This window comes from Hesperophylax consimilis, chromosome 26, assembly GCF_061612785.1.
Source record: "Hesperophylax consimilis isolate HC1 chromosome 26, BYU_Hcon_1.0, whole genome shotgun sequence".
NCBI lineage: Eukaryota > Metazoa > Arthropoda > Insecta > Trichoptera > Limnephilidae > Hesperophylax > Hesperophylax consimilis.
In genome coordinates, this window is record NC_142861.1 from 505,154 (window position 1) to 529,048 (window position 23,895).

At 37.9% G+C, this 23,895-nt stretch overlaps 1 protein-coding gene across 1 annotated transcript; it reads right to left on the reverse strand.

The window, feature by feature from the left end:
• Window positions 1-679: 679 nt before the first annotated feature.
• On the reverse strand, window positions 680-23,759 carry Sec5 (exocyst complex component secretory 5). The gene is made up of 15 exons (XM_089647581.1): window positions 23,550-23,759; window positions 23,254-23,406; window positions 18,896-19,082; window positions 17,372-17,483; window positions 17,120-17,279; window positions 16,712-16,926; window positions 16,264-16,513; window positions 15,418-15,599; window positions 10,371-10,727; window positions 9,901-10,095; window positions 8,286-8,479; window positions 7,216-7,447; window positions 5,801-5,988; window positions 1,082-1,141; window positions 680-972 (listed from the first exon to the last, which is right to left on the reverse strand). Exons 1-15 carry the CDS (start codon window positions 23,656-23,658, stop codon window positions 900-902), a joined length of 2,667 nt encoding a protein of 888 aa, XP_089503707.1. The 5' UTR covers window positions 23,659-23,759; the 3' UTR covers window positions 680-899.
• Between the last annotated feature and the right edge of the window lie 136 nt (window positions 23,760-23,895).

Here is a 23,895-nt window from a genome sequence, read left to right on the forward strand (position 1 = left end):
GGTGAACTTTATCAAAGGGACTTGGTTACTGTTAAACAAAATAGGTGAAATGGGAGAAAGCACAACGGGCCCAGGGCGCGAGTGCTCACAGGAACTATAGTAAGCCGTCTCCGTTTTATTGACCTTTCAGGCTAATTTGTTCGCTTTTGAGAACAACTCACTTGGTCTCATAGAAATGGTTGCTCCCTTACTGGCATGGTTAGAAATATGATCTAAACAGTTTTAGAAAGAGAAAGCACAACGCTTTATATTCAAATCGAATTAGAATTTAGCCACAGAAGAATTAAAATTTTAAATCAGGTTAATAATGTTTATAATACATTTGTTCAATAAAATGTGTTTTTTCGCTATCAGTAATTTTAGATGAAAAAACATAAGAAAATCCAAAGCCAAGCACTTTAAATTTTTTTATGTTTGGATTAAAAATTTTTTGAATTTCGAAAATTAAATGACTATTTCAAACAACAAAATTTAAAGGCATATTTTATCACCTTTTAATATCAGTTTTTAGTTTTCGGATACATTCAGAAATATAAAATTATTTGGATTTTATTGCAAAGTATAAATACTCTGACTCTATGACAGAATATGTCAGAGGCCTGAGGAGTTAAAAAAAAAAGATGATGAGGATTGTGTAGTCATTGCTCTCTGCCTTCCCGTGCGGAAACTATAAAAGCTATAATTACTATAAATCTATAATGTTGCTTTATGTACAAAAGGCATACTGCGGTGTTTAATCAGTTATCATAATAACATAAAAATAAAATAACATACACGGGACAAGAAGAATTGCTTTGAAAACAAATTACATGGTTAATTTCTTCTGAAGAAAATATTTATTGCAGCATTAAAAATAAATAATAATTTATAAATAGTCTGAAGAAAGTTTAATGAAAGCGTTAACAGTTTTTGAAGCACATGGTTTGCAGTTTTGTCCTCGTTTGGAAGTCTACTATTATTTTGTCCATCAATCTGAAAAACAAAAAGATTTATTAATGATCAGAATCAAGTGGAATTGCGGAGCCAAATAATTATTAATTATGAAGAAAATTCGACTGCATTGAAAACTGGAGAGTCTTACTTTTTGTCTTCGGCAGTTTTAATATCAGGAATGCAGTCTAATGCTTCATCAAAATAGTTCCTGAAACAAACAAAATAAGCACTTAAAATAATTCTATTGTCTATGATTATACGTATAACCCTGTAACTGACGTTGTTGGACATTTTTCATCTTTTTACAACATTTTATATCTTTTATAAAATGTGCCAACTCCACGCCACTGGACAATTTTAGCCAAAATGGCTGGAAATTCTCGACTCCAAAATAGTTCGATACTGCATCGCTAATGTATTCCGACCGATCGGATCCTTTTGTAACATTATCTATGGAATTCTCTAACATTCCTGTATAAAATAGTTAACAATAATATTCAATGCCCAGAGTTGCTAAACAAGATTCCATTTAATGTACCTGCGCGTTCAACATGCTCTTGTGTCCTGTTCAGGGTTGATCAAAGCAAAACGAACTCTAAGCAGAATTCTTGCCTGAACAGACTATGCAATAATTACAATAGCGTATTATCCAAGGTTGATATTTTCAGTTACAAACCTACCAAATTCAAGAGGTCCATAAAAGAATATTTCTCTGATGGTTTGTGAATAATGTTTATGTCTCTATTGTTTATATCTCTATTATGATTTGATTTATATCTACAAACTCTCTCCATGGCTATAAATGTATTGTTTTGTAAATTTTTCATTTTATATAATCTTTTGTTTTGTATAAATTTTTTAATTCATATTCCTTTCTCACAAATTTAATTTACTTATTCCATATTATGCTGTCTCAGTAGAGGTAAAGTCACAAGGAGGAAATCCATAATTGGTTTTATTTTACTATATAATACTTATGTACAAACTGATTAAATGTAAACTGTCGATTTCCCGAAAATGAATAAATAATTATAACATCAACTAAAAATGTCACTAATTACTTTATATCTTGTACATATCCTCAGCGCTAGTGAAATAAAAATTATTTGGGATATGACTGACTACCACTGGTGAGGTATTAAAAATGCCTTTTTTAAGAAATTTAATTTCACTATTTTTGTTATATATTTTACATATTTGCCTCTACAAAAATCCAGGAACCTCATAGCATAGTGAATCTTACCTCTTTCGGAGAGCTATGCTACGGCGAACCTTAGAAAAATCCTAACTTTATATTATTTAGACTTTTGGTCGCTTGAGGATCAAATTTACACTTTATTTTTACAAACATTTACAGTATCTTGGCAATTTTGGCTTCTGGTGATTACCTCATCAAAACCAGAAGGCCCTGTTACGCGACCGCAAAGCGCCAGAAGTGAGCAGAGAAAAGGCACACCCAGTGCTCACCATTTAATGAACTACAATCATCGTCATCAGCATAATTTACGAACTACTATCATCACTATCAATCGTAAAGGAGCATTCTCGTTGGTTGAAGACACGGTTTGGAACCGGCGCCCTAAATCTACAGTCTTGTGGGGACACACGTCCAGTACAAACCCTATGATTGCCATCTGTCCCGATAATAAATCATTACATGTCATGGAAACTATTTACTATGCTTTTTATTGTATTAATTATTTGTAACCCAATGTTCAAAGAACCAAAGCTAGCAGTTCACAATGGAATGCTGGTACCAAGCCTGATTTATGACAGTGAGGCACAGAACTGGCAGAGGAAGGCTGAAAGAATACTGCAGTAATGAGATCCCTGAGGGGTTACGAAGAAAGGAGAGTATGGAGAATATACGAGGTTAATGTGAGTGGAAAAAGTCCGGGAGACCCGAGGAAGATACGGCACAATCAAGTGAACCTAATACTTAAGTCAAAACTTATCTTGACGGTTGACAGCGAAAATGAGAGCACACACGTCTTCCTCACCAGACATCTACAAAATATCTATGGCCATACCCATTGAGCCCCAATATTTCAACAAAGGGAGGAAACGGAATGTGGACGAAAGAAAAAATGTTTGCGGTAATGTTTGATGTATTATTTGTGGAAACGGTCGCAGGAGATCTTCAGTTACACATTTCGTGTGTGTTTTGCTTGCTCAGAACCTCAACGGTTTTCAATCTTGGAGTACACTGGTTTAATATATTATTATTAGAAAAACAAAAATCTCTTTACTTGATGTTTTTATGAATTTTTTCTTCTATATACATATGTGTGTTAAGTTTTAATTTTTATTTTTATCCCTTTACACACGAGTGTTAGACTCTCGTAAAGGTAAACATGTTTAATTATAATTTGAAATATGTTCTTATTATGTAAATTTAAATAATTATATTGTATTTTATAAAATAAATTAAATATTGGCACGCTTTATTCTGTAAATTTAAGCTTCCCTCAATAATCACCCCCATACACACAAGCCCTGCTTATTTATGGGGGTACATCAAATACATATATTATGTAATTAATAACTGTACTATATTCAATATTGTGTAATGTAAATCATGTTTTTTTTTTTTTACTAATAAAAAAAAAAAAAAAAAATATCTTTAAAGGTACTAAATTTAACAAAAAACAATAATTCTTCTCCAGGAGGTGTGGCCCAGAAACCGGAAGCATGAAAGTGATAAAATCTAAAGATGGAAAAATGTTGACGAATGAGGAAAAAATAAAAGAGAGATGGATGAAGTATTTCGAGGAAGTCTTTGAAAGCGAAGTGAGTGACAGTGATTCTAGCGGCGAATCAGATATGAATGATGATGGACTGAATGTTACCGAAATTAGCATGGATGATATAGAAAGATCAATTAAGTGTATGAAGAATGGTAAGGCTGTCGGTTTTGACAATATTGCTGCTGAATATTTTAGGTAGCTGTATAATTCTCACATGGTTGTGCAATCTTTTTAACCAATGTTTAAAGGAAGGTTACACGCCTTTAGATTGGAGAAGGGCAGTGATCATGCCATTATACAAAGGTAAAGGGTCACGTATGGAATGTGGGAATCATAGGGCTATTAGCCTGCTAAGTTCAGTTGGCAAGCTGTATGGTAGAATTTTGATTGAAAGGGTAAGAAAGGATAAAATATGGGATGTGCAAGGTGCTTTTATGAGTGGAAGGGGGTGCATGGACCAGATCTTCTCATTGCGTATGCTCACCGAGAAGTTTCTGGCAAAAAAACAGAAACTTTTCTGTGCCTTTGTAGATCTACAAAAAGCATACGACCGAGTCGACAGGAAAAAGCTATGGAAGGTATTGTCCAAGTATGGAGTGAATACGAATCTGACTCAGGCAATTGCGTCTCTATATGAGGGAAGCGTTGCATGTGTTAGGGTGAACGGTGGTTTTACGGGGTGGTTTGATATCACAAAAGGTGTTAAACAAGGCTGCGTAAGTCACCGTGGTTATTCAATCTATACATGGATAATTGTATGCAAGAATTGAAAGAGGTGGGATTGGGCGCGAATTTGAGTAATCTGAAAGTATGTTGCCTGTTGTATGCTGATGATGCGGTGCTGATTGATAATAGTATGGATGATCTGCAGTCTCTCGTGTCTAGGATGAACGAAGTATGCGTGAAGAATGAGTTAATGATGAATGTAAGTAAGTCTAAAGTAATGGTCTTTGAAAGAGAGAGTACGAAAACAGTGTGCAATATAGCTGTGAATGAGGAATACTTGGAGCAGGTGGATGAGTTTGTGTATTTGGGAAGTATGTTTACGAGAGATAGGAAGGCTGACAGAGATATTGAAAGAAGAGTAAATGCAGGTAACTCCATTAATGGAGGACTGAACGCAGTTGGCGCTAACAAAAAATGTCCAAAGAAGCGAAGTTAGCAGTCCACAATGGAGTGCTGGTACCTACCCTGATGTATGGAAGTGAGGCATGGAACTGGCAAAGAAAGGATGAAAGTAGATTGAATGCTGTTGAAATGAGATCCCTGAGGCGTATGTGTAGTAAAACCATGTATGATCGTGTGAGGAATGTGGATATCCGCAAAGAGTACAAGGCTGATGTAAGCGTAATGAGTAAGATCAAGAAAGGGACGCTTAGATGGTTTGGGCATGTAGAGCGAATGAGCGAAGAAAGGAGTGTAAGGAGAATATACGATTCAAATGTGAATGGTAGCAGAAGTCGGGGACGCCCGAGGAAGAAATGTCACGACCAAGTGAATCAGATACTTAAGTTGGGCCATGTCAAGAGTCAGAACAATAGAAGAGTATGTATGAGATGATGTATGAATGTGAATGAGGCAAAGAGTGTGTGCCAAGACCGAGTTGTTTGGCGGTCCGTCCTCTCTGCCTAGTGATGGTTAGTTAGTTAGTTAGTTTAGGAGATTCTTTTCTAGGAGAATCTGTCACCTGAGATGTCATACGAAGATGTTACTTCCCTAGTCTAAATAAAAGTATGAAGATATTAAAGCCCTTGCACAATTTTGTAGACCCAAGCAGCACACTATTGGAGATGCATTCCACATTTCTAGATATGTAATACCATTCACCATGTAAATAAAAGACAAAAACGGGACAATTACAGAAATTAGCTCGCTTTTGCGGGTTTTAAGAATGGAGTTAGGTTTGATTGTTTTTTTTTTTAAATAGTAGGATATGGTTGTTGTTTTTTCTACTATCATAGTACTTAAAAATAAATAAAAAATCTATATGTATCCCATTTTTACTTTCAGTAACGATTTCATTATCCTTCTTGCTCTTTTGCAAAATTATTGTTTTGTCTATGAGCCTATTTTTTCCGGGTATCAGCAAAAAATTATGAATATTGCGGGTCGTTTCTTACTTTGTTCGTTGAGTGAGTAGTTTGGAAGTGACGTCCTTTAGCACGGTGATGTCAATTCTGGCCTGCAACGCCCCATATTGCGAGAACGCCTCCCTGCAGCAGGACATCAGCCGAGATATCTCCTCGCCAACGGTTTCTATAATCTGCGATAGAACTGCACGAACTAAACTCGGCGATATGCTGTGCACCTGAAATGAAAATAAAACAACTTATAATATTATGATACTCCCCAAAACTAATTTTAACTAAATATATATGTTTTAACTAATAATAATCTGTCAGAAACATAGTACGAGTATGACACAGATTTTTTTTTCTTCAGGGCTTATGTCATCTTTGGGGATGCCGTGTGGATGGTCTTTTTGAGGAAAGGAAAGAATGAATCTGGGTGTTTAAGAGACCCACGCTGTAGAAGAGAGGAAACGCAGAGGCCAGCAAATTAAAGTTCAATCTTGTGAGTTAAATTAGACTCTTTTCCGATCAATCTGACAGTCAATCAATGATTAGAATGCACAAGATCCCGGATTATTTTTGAAATTTTCATCAGTTCTTGCAGTTGAAGGTCTTCTTCTACGAATTTCATCCGCTATTGAGTCTCCGACTTCTGAGAATTCCTTAACCTCTCAGAAAAAGACTTTTATTTACTTTGTGTTCCTTTGCGAACTGTCAAAACGTGAAAATTTTTGTGTTATTCACGAGTTTTGTTAAAAGCTTCATAACTCACGTTTTGGGAAACGTAGCCTCATTCTAAAAAATGTTTTGGAAAGATTATGAAATTCACTATCGTATTGTTTTGTTATACGTAAATATTTGCGTTTCTAAATATACATTTTCTGAAAACGTCAAAAATATGTAAAAATCGCTGACCATTATTTCAAAGCTGTGAAAAATCTACATTCCATAGATATTCTTGAATACAGACGCGTAGCGTTATTCATTATCGATACTCTGTTTTTTAAATCATGGCAATCCGTATACTAGTGATGGAAATAAATCGATTTTTGTAAAATCTCGCGCGTTTACGTGAAAAGACGTTCTAATGTCTTGACCGCTATTATCATATTTACGTCTTTTGACGTTCTAATGTTCTGAGTGGTTAAACTAATTGAAAACCTGGGTCCTTGATAAAACACTGAAGTTTTTAAAAAGTTTCCGTCACTCTGTGCTTTAGTCTGAATAAAAACTTGATAGCGCACTGACGCTCTTAATGGTTATCACTAATATTCAGAATGCACTAGAAAAATCGATACACGGAAACAATGAATACGCACCAACCGACTGTAAGGCGCTTCAGACTCTAAGGCCTGCCGCCCACCCCCCAAACAGAAATTCACCAGTGTTGCCACATTGAACGCTACGCTACAGGTATTTTGGTGGCAGCGTCCTGTTAATAGTCCTGCTAATATTTTACCAACCTCCGCATGCACAGCTATCAAGTTATTGATGCACTCTTTAGCGTACGGTCTTATATCGGAGGGTTTGTACTTCATGTCCCACTCAAACTTCCCGATGTACATGGACGGTTCGATGGTTCCAACCAACGGGTCGCTCTTTTGCTCCAAGTATGCCTCCATGATGGAACGGTCCAGAGTTCTGAGGGAGGCTTTGGCTGTCTCAGCTGGAATCACCGGTTTCGGGTAGCCATTTCTGTAAGTAAATAAAAATAATAATAATGTACCCAGCGTTCTCGGGCTTTAATCTGCTTTAAGGGATGGCAAAATTGAATGGGGGTGGTTTTTTGAAATCTCTTATAGACAGTCATAACATAACCAAATGAACCGCGCAGAACAATAATGTGTACAAATGTTGTATTATAGAGATACAGTGCGTTTATCTGAAATGACCAGCAAAGTAATTAGATAGAGTCTAGGAAGTCATATTTGCACAGCGCCCTTGAGGAGATTTTTCACAAAAACACTGCTATGCTAATAAATTATCTAATTATTAATATTGTTATTAAACTCGGCAGTGTTCCAATTTGATTATTGTAATTTGACAGTTCAAGGAAGGAAGTTGGGCCGCTGGTGCCAACTCTGGTGGGATAGAAAGGCAGTATCCAACCCTATTGATATAGAGCAAGTTGAACGGTTCTTTCTACGAAAATAGATCATAGAATAGACCAAGTGAGATCCCAGCTTTACAGGAGTGTATGTTTCCTGGAGGTGGCCAAGACTCTCCAAGGGTTGTGGTTGCACTGTTTCCGTTAATTTCTGTTTACTGCAGTGCGATAAAACAATACATAATTATTAATAATGCAGGATAACGAGAGGAAAGGTGGGGAGACCAGACTTACCCTGGTCTATTGGTTGTTTCTCGATTGGTTGTCGCTTTTGGTGTCGCAGCTGGATTCATAGCATCAAAACCAATATTCAACCATCAATATAACCAACAATCATCAAAACCAATTAATTCCTATGTAGGTACCAAGACCAGCATGACCAGGTTGTAAGTTATAGAACCGATGAATGTATGTATGTACACATACTTGTCAAAGAAGGATATGATCCTGGGAAGCACGCATTGCATGGTGTAGTGGCAGTTTGACAGCGTGATGAGCAGGCGGTGCTGCCACAGCGGGGTGCCGCGATTCTCCTGCTCCTCGGAGTTGTCCATGCGGCTGTTGTTAGCCATCAGCTCGGGGGCGCCCAGCACCACCGACAAGGGGGACTGCCCGCTGTCCTGGAACCAGAACCACAAACAAACAATGGTGTAGTTTACAATTTTATAATAATTATCCATCAACTAGCGACTCAACCAATCTCAGAAGTCTGATTTCTTCAAATGTGACTACGATCAGCACATTCTTCACACACCGCAAACCTGCAATAACTTAATTAAATTGCACTAACTAAAATACAGAAGTCACGAGACGTGGCACTCTTTTCTACTGCCACTTTCATTATCATTTGTGTTTGTCACTCGTGTCATTACGTGATCAAACGGCAAATTTGACAAATCGGTCAAATCACTAAAATACCAACCTATGATCCAAAACCATAATGCCGGGATCACACTAGTACAATACGTGAACAGTCTCGGTAGCGCAGGGCAGGATAAAACAGTATTTTACTCTCCTTGCATCACTGCATATATGCAAGGATCACAGCCGTGGACCCACTGTCCTAGTGTGAATAGTAGTTTTAAAGACAGGACAAAAACCAAGACACTGTCCCAGAGATAGACAGGCAAGCTATCTCTGCAGGATAGTGTCTTACCCCCACCACCGAGACTGGCCGCGTTGTCCGCGTGTAAACTCGTTTTGACAAGACAGTAGGACAATACACTACAATACATCTTGGTGTAAAAGACCGATAGAAAGATAATATTTTTCGCAAACGCGCTTGTAACGCACGTCGTCGCGTATCCATTTTGACAACGGAACGCATTTCAACTATGGTAGAATTGTTGTTCGTTCACGCTGTCGCTTATATAGGTGGAAAATAAAACATTCTCGAACATTCCAGTTGCTACAATAACAAATATTAAAAAAATAAAAGAAAATCCAAGAAGCTTGTTTGGCAAAAGCCGAAACTTCTAGAATGACCGGTAAGTTTTTAGATTCTCACGGCCAAAAGCATTTTTGTTGTTTGTTTTTGGGGTGTTATGCCGTGTTGCGCTAACTCCTTCTTTAGCCGACGTTTCGGACAGCGTTGCAGTGTCCATCATCAGGGCAGATCCGGTAGATCCGAAGATGTGTAAATTTTGGTTGTCGAGTTCTAGAATGACGTTCGAATCAAGTAGTGGCGTACCACTATATACTATTCAAATCCGTCAAAACTACAGAAGAACGGCGTAGTTCGAGATCAAAATATCAAACAACCATAAATGTTCCACTCAGCCCGCAGTTTACTTTTAGTTTTTCATTAGTTGATATAGTTAGGAAACAATATGACGTTTCAATATTTTGCTTCCAATTTTCGATTACCCCCCCTGGCATTCATCAAAAACAATTTCAGCCATAGACCAAAATATCTACACTTGAAGAAGGAACAAAATCACTATGGTATACATAATCTCTAAAGTATCCACCTACACAAAATAAGTACTTTAAAGAGAGATATGAAAGAATTACGACTTTGGCTCGTATCTTAAAATATTACCTGGTCATCGTGGCTGAAGGCCAAGGTCTCGAGGCACTTGGTGAAAGCCTGCAGCATGTCCTGAACATGGGAGCTGAGGTGACGACAGGCCGCCGAGATCGGATCCAGCAGGGGCTTCTCGCGAGGACACGTAACAAGGACCGACTCCTTCACAATGTTCATGACGTCGTAGATTGTCTTCTCCAATAAACCGGGCTAAAAATTAAAAATAAAATTATGAAATACGTGTATTAGTTTGAGGTAAATTTTTAAAAACTTTTAGATGGATATTTCAAAGCTCCATAGCTCATTATGCAAACAAAGTTGAGAACTAAAAATAATTGGGTTGAAATTCCAGTCATAAAAGCTGTGCAAATTTCATGACCCCGGAGCTCACCATCAATCATTATTATTTGGATCAATAGTGTGTTTTATGGCATAAATTGTGTTGAAAAGGCCGGCGTTGTAAAGTTTAAGATAAAACCACTGACCAGTTCTGTAATACCGCCGTGTTGTGGATCAAACTCTACTTTCCAAGTCTCCTTCTTATGAAAAGTCTTCACTTTGTCTGTGGCCTGCTTCAGCAAGCCGATCATGCAGTGCAATCGGAGATCAAATATCAGGTTCCCGACAATGTCCAGTGCCTCCGAGGGCAAGTCCATCCTCATGAGGGAGCTGTAGGTCTCCCGCACGTCTCGGAGGCAGTGGGCCATCCAGTTGCAGAGGTTGGGGGCGGGCTGGCTGCCCCACAGCACCTTCTCGGCCAGGGCGGTGCGGTCCAAAGTCTGCGGTAGTAGGGCGGTGCGAAGAGTCCGGCTGAATAGCTCGATGGTTGCCAGTATCATTCGCTGGAATAGAAAAAGGTAAGAATGTTATGTAAATATTATCACACCGGCTTTAATACTCGGCAAGGCCTGTTTCATAGTTGTTTACGGACTACTGCCCCGTTATACACTCGCCCCTGCTTAACTCTTTGCACGCGGCCGTATCAACTGTTGTTACGGCAAAAAGTCTATACTCACACGCGGCTGTATCAACAGTTGATACGGCAACTTTGACGGCCGATATTCTCGCTCTCTTTCGTCATAAATGTATTTCCTTCTCACTTGGACATTTTTTTTTTTTTTTTTTTTTACAGTATTACCGCACAAGAGTCCCAACTGCTCCCGTCTGGAGCCAGTGAGACTATGGCATCCCCAATTGGGGTATGTTGTGAGGCTGAGGGTATTGGGGAGGGGAGGGAGATGAGGAAGAGGAAGGTGGGGAAGTACCTGGCTATTCAGATCTGGTCACCAAACACGGCTAAAGCCATTTCAAGCAACGTTTCAATTCTGAATGGTGGTCTTACACCAGGGCGATACTGAGAGTATCTTCCACTCTGGAACGTGCCGCAAATATACTATATATTATTTTAAATTAATTAATTGTGAAATAACACAAATTAATCAAATAAAATTTATTTGCGCACGCCGGGTTCGAACCCGCGACCTTCGGATCTGTAGTCAAAAGCGTATACCACTAGACCACGCCATGTTCATTTGTAGAACTATCACGATGCTGACATCTACAAGAATTTCTCAAAAATAAAATTGTATTTCATAAAAAAAGATCGATAACCAAGTGCGCCTCTTCGCGCCTTTTAGTCCTTTAGTTTACATTTTTGTCAACGGATGGCGTTAGTACTAGTTTGTCATTCACAACTTTTCATAACTAAGAATGATAAGTGATCATGGTGTCCCACTTGTGTCTATAAACACAGTGGCCTAAGTACACACACACCGAGAGTGGTTTATTTATGACGCCGAGTGAATGGCGGGACCGCATTCAAAAGATACGGTACGTCTTTGTATGAAATTTTATGTTTTTGTTTTTATAAACATCTAAGAGTGTTGACACACGAGGATTTGTTTTCATATTGTGGAGAATAATCTGTTCTGTCTATATAGTCCAATAAATCATGCCAGAATGCTATAATTTGACATTTAATTGCGTGCATAGGTATTTGAAAATATGTACCGCGTACGGGTATAGATAAAACGGAGCAAATTAACGCGTTCAAAAGGTTAAACACAGGTAACTTTTGATCATGGTTATGTTTCCGGTTAAATACATAGAATATTGATGAATTTGTTTTTGTACCATATTCCAACTATTAATGTGATTTTGTTCAAGTTATTGTTTGTTTTCTGCTGAAATTTCATTACTACTCACTAGTGTATAAATACTAGTTCATCATCCACAAACACATGTTGGTAATTTCTGCTGTGCAAGGACACTTGAGAGTCTAGAGTCATTTCACTCCTTTTTGGTTCCCTGAAGGCCCCACGAGGGAAGAGGACTTTGTCTCTCCTCTCCACTTCTCCTTGGTTCCCCGAAGGCCCCGTGGGGGAAGAGTCCACTCCCCGTTGATTCCCTGAAGGCCCAACGACGGAAAAGTCCACTCCCTCTTGGTTCCCTGAAGCCTCACGAGGGAAGAGGACTTTGTCTCTTCTCTCCACTTCTCCTTGGTTCCCCGAAGGCCCCGTGGGGGAAGAGTCCACTCCCCGTTGATTCCCTGAAGGCCCAACCACGGAAAAGTCCACTCCCCCTTGGTTCCCTGAAGCCTCACGAGGGAAGAGGACTTTGTCTCTTCTCTCCACTTCTCCTTGGTTCCCCGAAGGCCCCGTGGGGGAAGAGTCCACTCCCCGTTGATTCCCTGAAGGCCCAACCACGGAAAAGTCCACTCCCCCTTGGTTCCCTGAAGCCTCACGAGGGAAGAGAGCGTCATCTCTCCTCTCCACTTCCCTTTGGTTCCCTGTATCCACTCCTCCTTGTTCCAACTTTCTGGAGCCAGTGGCACTACGGCATCCCCAATGTTGTGATGCTGAAGGTAGTGGGGAAGGGAAGGAGATGAGGAATACGAAGGTGGATAAGTACCTGGTTATTCAGATCTGGTCACCAAAGACTGCTAAAGCTATTTCAAGGAATGTTTCAATTCTGAAGATGTTTTTATACTACACCGATACTGAAAAAATTTTCCACTCTGGAAAGTGCCGCAAATATACCTTATATTATTTTGAACTAGCTGACGTGTACCCGACGTTGCGGAGGGGTTATCTTTAAGAGATAGACATATATCATGGAGGACTTTTCTGTAGGCCTTTTTAAGATACACAATTCCGTAGTACATTATTTTGATGTATCTCATGAGGTTTAGTGTTAGCAATGCAGTGCCAGAAAATATATTTTTACGTCTTGATTATAAAACACTTTTCTCTACTTTCTATAAAAATAATATGCATGTTTCATATAACGCAGGTAACTCCATTAATGGAGGACTGAACGCAGTTGGCGCTAACAAAAAATTGTCCAAAGAAGCAAAGTTAGCAGTCCACAATGGAGTGCTGGTAGCTACCCTGATGTATGGAAGTGAGGCATGGAACTGGCAAAGAAAGGATGAAAGTAGATTGAATGCTGTTGAAATGAGATCCTTGAGGCGTATGTGTGGTAAAACCATGTATGATCGTGTGAGGAATGTGGAGATCCGCAAAGAGTGCAAGGCTGATGTAAGCGTAATGAGTAAGATCAAGAAAGGGACTCTTAGATGGTATGGGCATGTAGAGCGAATGAGTGAAGAAAGGAGTGTAAGGAGAATATACAATGCAAATGTGAATGGTAGCAGAAGTCGTGGACGCCCGAGGAAGACATGGCACGACCAAGTGAATCAGATACTTAAGTCAGGCCATGTCAAGAGTCAGAATAATAGAAGAGTATGTATGAATGTGAATGAGGCAAGGAGTGTGTGCCAAGACCGAGTTGTTTGGCGGTCCATCCTCTCTGCCTACCCCTGCGGAGAAACGGCGTGATGGTTAGTTAGTTAGTTATGTTTCATATATGTAAACCTTCCGGAAGAAATTCTCTAAATGATAGTGAAAACCCTATCAAAATTCGTTGCGTAGTTTAGAAGAACTAAGCGCACAAACAGACAGACGCGGATAGCGACTTTATTTTATACTATTTAGAGATGATTAAATTCTAGAATAAAATAAATTAATCAAATAAAATTTATTTGCGACCGCCGGGATTTGAAGAGCCGTCAAATATATAGACTACAGATATGTACGTGATCCATAATATTTCAATAAAACCCTTACGATATGTCAAATGCCATGTGATGGGAAAGATTGCATTCAATATGCAAGCATTTTAAATGTTAATTGAAATTTTTATCAGTGGTGGTTATCAAACTCAACAGTTGGGCGATTTATAAAGGAAAAGCAGCTGTATAGTAGTATTGTGAGCTTTGTAGAATACGCCCAGCTTCTGAGAGACTGACTTAACTTTGGCTTCGATAGCCCTCTATGCCTCAGCTGGTCACTTAAGGCTACACAAGGTAAGGTTGTCAATGGATGGCTTGTTGATGGAGTCTAGATTATCATTTCAATACCTTTGTAACGTTAAAAAATTATGCAAATTTAAATTGCCAAAGTACTGCCCGATTATTGTTTTGTTGAAAGTTTTTCGGGTGGCTGCCCTGCGATCGGTTGTACGGAGCGGGCGAGATAGGGCCCTGTGACAATACGGGGAAAAAACGAAGGAAGACGCGGTTTTTTTGGAGGACGATTCCGCGGCTCTGAGATTGGCTTGACTATTTTATTAATTAAAACGTAGACTAGTTGAGACGAGTTCCAAACGCGCCATTGGGGCGATTAAATGTGTACGTTGCGTTTTGCCAGACAAATTTATACCAAAAAATGAAAAAGAGCACGCGGATACCATCAACCGATCCTTCGGAGAATGAAATGACTTTCCGTGTAAACTAACCAAACATAAAACAAACGTATTGACTCCTCCGCGAGATCAGCCTATTCTTTGTTCGTGTTGTTGTTCGGTGAGATTAAAATATACAATCAGTTATTTGGATAATAAAATAGTTTTATTTGTGAGTGTTTTTGATGTATAATTCCTTGGAGACTACACTGGATTACCAAGCATGCTGTTGGGGTGACACAAAGATTAATCATCATTGTCCCCGCGTAGCCTGCCAAACGTTCAATGGATGCTGGTTAATTGAGGATGGCCTCGCGCACTCCTTCCCACGAATCTCTACCTGGAGCTAACTCATTCGGATTGTCCTGCTCACCGCTGGCGGACTCTCCAGACACCCTCAGACAGGACAACATGATCAAGGTTCTTCAATGCTTTCACACATTCTGTCTCCTTGCCTTAGCCCCATCATAGCCCTGGTGATTGACAAGGGTCCATGCTCATCAGACATACCTTTTCGAAGATTTTCTGCTTTATAGTTAGTTATTATTATTATTTAATGTGCAGGAAGCATTCTGATGAGGCGCTCATAACAGTAATTAAATTTGTTTTAATTTAAAGTAAACAAACTGTTGTATCTCCGGGTTTCCTAACAAACTATTTCATTAAATAAAACTTAGCCTTCAACAAAACACTTGGAAGTCACAGGAGCACCCTCAGGGGCCAGTCCTCTGTAGCGCTCCCCTGGAGGTGAACTCTTACACTAATATCAAGGATATTACACAAACTAACCTTGAACTTCTCGTGTTTATCAGGTTGTCTATCGCCCCTCAGTTCCCCGCAGAAGTAGCTCTGACCCAATCTCCACAGGTCCGGCATGTCCTCGGACAGCAAGGGGCACAGGGCCCCGCACAGGAGAACCCTCGGGGGCCACGCCTCTGTAGCGCTCCCCTTTGATGATTTCTGGGACTTGCCTGAAAGGAAAATATATTTTAATTTTTTGATCGTTGATTTGATTGTCATTAAATGGAGGACTTAAAGTCAAACGTTATCTACAAAAAATAAACAAATAATAATTCTAGGGCTTAAAGTCAAACGGCACAATCTACAAAAAACATACTAATAATTCGAAGGCTTAAATTCGAACAATGTTATCTGGTATGTTTTTAAAAAACAAAAATTATTGCTTTGCCTTTTTGTAGATAATGTTGTTTGACTTTAAGCCCTCGAAATTTGACAACCTAAGGATAGAGTGTTTCACAAAAATTCAAATGAAACATTGATTTTTTAAAATTTATGTTACACCTCACAAGAGCGCCCCTGTCTACACAGTGTAAAGACAGGGGTACTATAACGCCACCTAGTTGGTTACGGTGGGGGCTGTAGGAAAGAATCTATTACTGCAGGTCTTGAAGGGACCCGGATAATATGAAGATAAACAGATGCCGGCAGCTCGCTCCATTGAAATACCTGTGGAACAGACTCAGCACGCTTACATCGCGTCTGTGCATTAGAGATGGCAATCAGTCTGTTGACAACGGATTGTCAATCCGACGGACCGCCCTCCCTTGCACAGAATCAAGTAGGTTCATCAGGTTTTTTGAGGCTCCGGTCCAGAGGTCACAGCTTACAGCCTACCTTGTTCATCTTCGGAAGCCTCCAATTGGATATGGTGGTCCCGGGTTCTTGTGATTTCTCGGGATATAAAATCACAGCGGCTGGTGATTCCGTTCCAGGCCGCGTCTCCGCCCCACTCCAAGTTCATGAGCGAACGAATCAGATACTTTTGTTCGTCCACGGAAATGGGCATTTTCTGTACCCTCATGTGGAGCAATATGCGGAGGTTTTCAATTCTGTTTTCCACTTCCGCTAAGACTCTTTTGAATATCTAGAAGAGCAAATTCCAAAAACATTATACAATAAAAAGATGCTCGTTTATTGCAGCCTTTAGAAATACGGTCTTTACTGTTACTTGTGGCGTGTTCCGTATCGACATGCTCACATTTAAACCCAACAAAAAGAGCAGCATGTTAAATGTTGTATATATTGAAAAAACACGATATTCTAAATCATTTTAAATACTCACTGGGACTTCAGTTTTTCCAAATAGATTCTTAGCTCTTGCATAGTCATTAATAACCAGATCGTAATCCTCTTTCCCTATGTTCTTGTCAATGTTGCCAGGTAATTGAAAGAGGAATTTGTGTCTTGTTAAAATGGTCAGAGTTGCCCTCGTGGTGTCTGCATTGTCTTTGCGGGCAAGTACCTCATCAAAAAGTTTATTAGCTTCAACCATTGATTCTGAGAACATAACAGAACAAAATTGTGTTGCAATTTAATACATTTGCATATTACGCAAAAAATTCATCTTGATTTTCTGACAATTGAACGTCTCTGTCAATTAAAGTGCCGTTTGAAACACCCAAATCTAAGATTGTTTGACTCTCACAAAGAATATCAAAAGATAATACACAAATAGAGGAAATGTCAATACCTTCGATGGCAATTTCTAGTTTTTTCAGTGGTTCATTCCCGCCTTCCCTAGCGTCTATTTCAAAACGATCTTTCAGCAATATTAAGGCATCCAATTGGTCCATAACACTTCCAGTATTCGCCTTCAAGAAACTCAACTGTCCCTCTTTTTGTACATCAACCTGAGAAAGATAATAATGTTTTAAAAACATCAATTTATAGGTTTCCGGGTGAAGATTTTAGCGATGAAAAACAGAGGAAAGCATAATCATACCTTCCGCTTGAGAAACAGAGTTCCCGCCTTCAAGTCCTCAAACGTTGTGGCGTGATGATGTTCTAACAGGAACCAGCCAGGATGGAAGTTTTCAGCAGAGAGGTCGCCAGAACTAAAAGGGAAAAGTTCATCTTTTATTTTTATTTATTTATTTATTTATTTAACGCCCAGAGGGCTTTTACATGGTTGGTAGTATAATTTTAATTTGACAGATACTTTGAAACATAAAAAATAAGAATAAAATTACATTTGATAAAAGCTATGCAACAAGTCATACGAACACAAGAAACAAAAACAGAAAATTACAGCTATTTGTAGGTTTACATGATGTGTTTAGGAGTATTGTTGAAATAAATGTTTTAAATGATCCACAAAACTTGTCAAGTTGGTATTGAATATGTCAACATCACCCAAGTAATGATTTCCCATGGTGTGAAGTCGTTGTATCGGAGAGTGGGCAATGTAGTTACGCTTATGTGTGCTGCTGTAGAATATTGTATTTTGTCGTGTTGTTACTGTGGGTGTATGTATGTTTATAAGTTGCAGGAGTTCACAACAGTCGAATTTAGAGTTAAGTATTTTGAATAAGAACGTTAAATCGTTTATTTTACGTCTGTATTTTTAGAGTATTTAATAAGAAATTATATTTTAATTCTTCGACAGGGATATTTGATTTAAAATTTATAAAACGTAGAAATTTTTTTTCTATTCGCTCAATATTGTTAATGTGAATTTTGTAAGATGGAGAGCAAACTACTGAGTTATATTACTTAATATCTTGTAGAAATTTTTCATAATAGAATAGAGAGAAAAGCATAGAATAAAGAGGAAAACTAGAAGTCCCTTCCATACAAATTTGAATGGAAATATACTCGTATGTTCCATTTAGCCCAATAGCCCACTTCACTTACACTCCCCTGACATTGTAGATTTCAATCCCATTTGAATTCTGTAAACATAGTTTTGTATTGGAAATTTAAGCCCCAATTAGGTAAATATTGAATCTTAAAACATGCCCAGGAGGCCTTCTTGTACTATTCTTTATTCTATGGAGAAAAGCATTGCATTTAACTTTGCATTGACCATTGCTAATGCCTGTCGGAAAAAATGTAAAAGCCCAGCTGCGCGTAAATCCTTATAAAAAAGGATCATACTCTTAAATCGAGAAAAATAATTACCTTAATAATAAAATTGGTTCCATGATAACTCATCAAAATAACAATTTAACCCACCTTTAAAAAATGATATAAAGTCGTTAAAAGCATTAAAACCATACATACGTAACCTAGTTTTATGTATTCAATACTTTTCATGTATTTTTAACAAGTGTTGAATTGTCATTTTGATGAGTTATTCGGTCACCCTTGTATGGTATTCACAATAAAAAAATAAACAAAGGTACAAGAAACAAAAAGCAATATGAGATGAATTTTTTACTATCCAAATAAACCCATTTGTGTGATATTATCTTGAACATTAACTGAAAAATGGCTGAAGTCAAAATGATTAAATACGAATAATCACCAGTCTGGAAACAGCTCCTGCAGGTCCTCCGGGAACTTGTTCTCATCTCCCTCCGTGGACAGGCCGAGGGGGTCAGGGGGCGCGTAGGAGGCGGGGGACAGGGGGCGCCGGCCCCACGACAGGGCCACTCCCCCCTCCTCCACCCACACAGCGCTCTCCTTCATGGGGCCGTAAGATTCGTGGTAGGCTACAGTTACATACAACACAAACATTGATCAATGTGTTATTGGATATTGCTGATGCTTAGGTTTTTAGGTTAGGTTAGTTGTTTTGCAGAAATTCACTTGTAACAAAGTCATCAAATGTCCATTCAACATCTTTTGCTATTTTTAAAGGTCTCCGTTAACCGCCGATTCTAGGTGTGTTTCAGCATTCCACCAAATTGTAATAAGCTGACAAGCTCAACAACATGATAGTTTTTCTCTTCTGCTGATAACATTTTTTATTTAAATTTTTTTTTTTAGTGTATTTAGGAAAAAATTTTGCATTTAAGATGTTGAGTATAAAATAAATTCCATTTAAAATCTTTTTCATAGTTACAGGTTAGCAAGAAAGTAGATATTTAAAGTTATAAGTTATTAACGGTCTTAAAATCAGCATTTAACGGGAACCTTTCAACTGTCAAAAAAACAAAATGGCGCTGAATGGCCATTTAATAACAATTTTTTCATTTGAATTTCTATGAAACAAGCTGTCCTTAATGTCAACTTGACTTACAGCCACTTCAGAAGACAGAAGACACAATAGAATAAATATAGGAAATGTGATTGAAAAGAGGATTGAATAAACATTCATTCATCTGTCTGTTGTGCCAATTCAAATGTTTGCCTTCAAAAGAAAAATACTCAGATACCTGGGGGGAGATTCCGGTTCTAATTAAGAATAAGGAATTGCCCTAAAATTATAAATGCCTTTTAAGTTACTGCGATTCCAATTCTCAAAGGATGACAGCAGAATTGTTCTTAAACTTAAAATTAACAACTTTTTTAAGAAGTGCGATTCCAGATCTCCCGGATGACTGATAATTCCTTACCCTTAAGTAGAACCAGAAACGGCCCTCCGGGGACTTACGGAGGTGTATTGTGGAACAAACTTATATAAATTCAAAGGAATAAGGTGAAATACGGGAGAAAGCATAATGGTTGGAGCACTTAACCTTTCCCTTACTGTGCTAAAAAAATACACGCGTTACGGTGCTGTGTAGTCAATACACATCTCAAAATAAGCGATTTAATTTCGGAAAAATATGAATATTCATAGCTAATCGATTATGTTTATTATATTTTATATCAAAAGTGATAATAATTGTAATTTAATTGCTGAAAACATGAAAAAACCATCGGCTGATGCTAAAAAAACGTGCGAGAGGTCCACATCTAACGACGGTTTGCGGCCAACTGGCTAACTCAAACACAGCTGTGCGGTCGTAGGTATCGATGGACTAAATGAAAAGACAAACGCAGACGTGTGGATGTCTCATGTTCCTGCATAACGAATTAATGCGGGACATCAATAGCGTGTCATTTCCTCGCACACTCTTCGCGTATTTAGTATCACACGGTTGATTGTATTGGTGTATTTGTTCCCGATTTTTAACAAAAAACTCTGATTTTTAATTGAATTTGAAAACTATATAATATATTATTTTTTAATTCAGTGCATAAATGTATAACGGAGGAATACCGTAAATCTAAACCAAGAATTTATTATATTTATAGAGTTATTAAAGTTATTAGAAGCAATGTGTAGTAAATACACACCACAGATGAGGAAAGGTTAAGGTGGCTTTATAAAATGCAATAAATAATAATTTGGTAAGTTTTTAAATTTTCACGGCCAAAAGCATTTTTGTTGTTTGTTTTTGGGGTGTTATGCCGTGTTGCGCTAACTCCTTCTTTAGCCGACGTTTCGGACATCGTTGCAGTGTCCATCATCAGGGCAGATCCGGTTCATCTTCGGATCTACCGGATCTGCCCTGATGATGGACACTGCAACGATGTCCGAAACGTCGGCTAAAGAAGGAGTTAGCGCAACACGGCATAACACCCCAAAAACAAACAACAAAAATAATAATTTATTTAGTAACACGTCTAAAAAGGCTTTTACATAAAAGTGATGAAATCATAAGTATATAACCCAACACAGGGGGCCCTGAGGGAAATTGTTTGGTATGCTGTGTTGAGGATCTTTTTTAAAGAAAGGAAGGAGATGAAGTTCTGGAAAAGTAAAGAGCATGAGGGTTGGGTAGGAATCTAGGGATCAGTGTATCCAGGAGTGACGGATATGATGGGTCAAGAAACCAGTTGGAGAGGTCAAAGGATTTCCCTAAACCAGCCTCTCCCGATCTGGCACGTCACTCAGCTGGTTGACAGGTGCATTCTGAACACACCTCACCCTATAAACCCGGGCACCCCTACTAAATTGCCTAACGCAGCGAACCACTTGGGGTAACAAACCCGCCTCCCAAATTGTACTTAGGCAAATATCTGTATTATCTAGGAAATAGATGTAATTTATTTTGAAGTAGGAACAAAGCAGGTATATAAATACACACCATGCAAATGTAGCTGAAGTGACACTGGAATTACAAGTACAATGAGAATACAATGAAAAATAAGAATACTCATATAATAGTAAAATAATAGACTAGGATTATAGTAAGAGCTCATTAATTTCAACTTTGTATTTCAGTAATCCTGATTTTAAAATATCCACTTAACAATATTTATTACCTTGGCTACAAAGTCTTTGTATAGACGAGTTGGAGGCAAAGAGGCAAAATTAAAGAAATGAAGATCAGACCAAAAGACTCTTACCTACAAATTAAAGAAACCTTACCATTTTCCATGACTCAAACATTAAAATATTTACAAAACTCGACCAGGCCTAATACCGTATCAGTAATAACTGACGCCCCCTTTTTGAAAGATCCATTAGATATAATGATATTAGGTTTCATAACTCAATCAAATGCATAGAATTGTGTTTTACAGCAGCTTGTCCAGTGAAAACACAATACATTTAAACAGTTGGGTAAATGCATGATAATAATTAATACTAATACTAGTAACGGTGGCTTAGAACGAGTTGTTACGGAGAATTTGAACAATTCTTCAAAATTTATATTCAAGTTCTGTGAAAGATGTTTTTAAGTTCTCCAATTATTTCAGTTCTGTCAAACAACTAGCCTATAATGATATAGTAACAGAACTTTGACAGGACTCTCACAGAACCCGAAAATGAAAGTTGAAATTTGATGAATTGTTCAAATTCTCCTAAACAACCTGTCCTTACTAAATGGACAAGACGTTTTCATATAATTAGTTTTGGTTTCCTCTAAAGAAAGGCAACAGGTTTCGCATAGTTTTTGCAAAAGTGAACGTTTTATGGATTGTATTAACAATATTGAAGGATTGTGAATTAGTACTGTTTCGGTGAAATAATTTTTTTTAAATAAAATTTGTCCAATTCAGTTGTCAGTGTTGCAAATTACTGATAACCAATAATTATTATAGCGTCAAAAACAGAAATGGTGATATTTTGGAACTTTTTTGCTATCCGGAGATATTTTTGCTATTCTGTCATCTCGCAAATTACACAAACAAAATATCCTTTATTACTATGAGAAATAACTTTATTTAACCAAAATAGGTAAGGTTATATATTGGCTTATAAAAAAAGTGACAAATAACACAAAAGTACCTTATTTTAGTATAATATTATCACATACATTATGTACTCCACTTAATTCTAAATATGCCCAAATTATTATACTCCACTTACTTAAAAATATGCCCAAATTATTGTACTCCACTTACTGCTAAATATGCTCAAATTATTTTACTCCACTTACTTCTAAATATGCCCAAATTATTTGCACTCCAATTACTTCTAAATATGCCCAAATTATTGTACTCCACTTACTTCTAAATATGCCCAAATTATTGTACTCCAATTACTTCTAAATATGCCCTGATTATTGTACTCCAATTACTTCTAAATATGCCCGGCCAAATTATTGAAACAACACTATGTTTCAATTTAATTAGTATGATAAACAACTATTTATGCTGGGGGAAATGGAAAAAAATGCACAAAATAGATCATTAGATTCTTAGTTTGGGTTATTTAAATAATTTTTCGTACTTAGATAGAAGCGGAACCTTTCGGAAAACGTCATTGGTCCATCGTACTAACAAGATTCCAACATGGCATCAAAACAATTTGAGCTTTGATATCCCCTGACATAATAGTTGTTCCTTGCAGTAATTAAATTGAAAAGAAGTGTTATTTAAATGATTTGTGCAAATGAAGAAGTAAGCGGTCTAGTTGTTCTAATAATGTAGCTAATATCTCACCTCTGAATTGCACAGTACATGTTCCTTCTCCGCCGGACTTGGTGGTGACTATGATATCGCCTCTGGTCTTGCCGGGGCCAGAGCGGGCCACTATTTTGTTTTTGCTCTTCCATTCTGCCGACAGAAAACAGTCACACCCACATATCCGAAGACCTACAAGAAATTGTCAATTAAAAACCTACTTGATAAACACAGGGTGTCTTACAAATTAAGTGGAACTTGTTCAAATTCAGCGTGGTTCATGTTTGAATTTGTTTGATTGTTATTGATGAAATCAATTGATAGTAAAATCTCACCGATTAGATCATTCGCTTTTAGGCCGAGAAACTCCCCACGTATGGTCACTCTGGTGCCCGGCGGACCTTCCTTCGGGGATAAGCCGGTCACAACGGGTGGCGGACCCATTCTTACGATTCAAAATTAACCTTACTTTTAATTAACATTAATTAATTAACATAATAATATTATTTCATTGTCAAATGTGTGGTTACACCTTCTGACATTTGTTGTTTGACAGTTGACATGACAGCTAAATCATAAACAAAACTGGCATAAACTATTAACGGCGAGGGGTAAGAACCCCAAACGAATTTTATTTTCAAATGGCTTATTTTTACTTTCAAACAATAAATTAGTTAATAA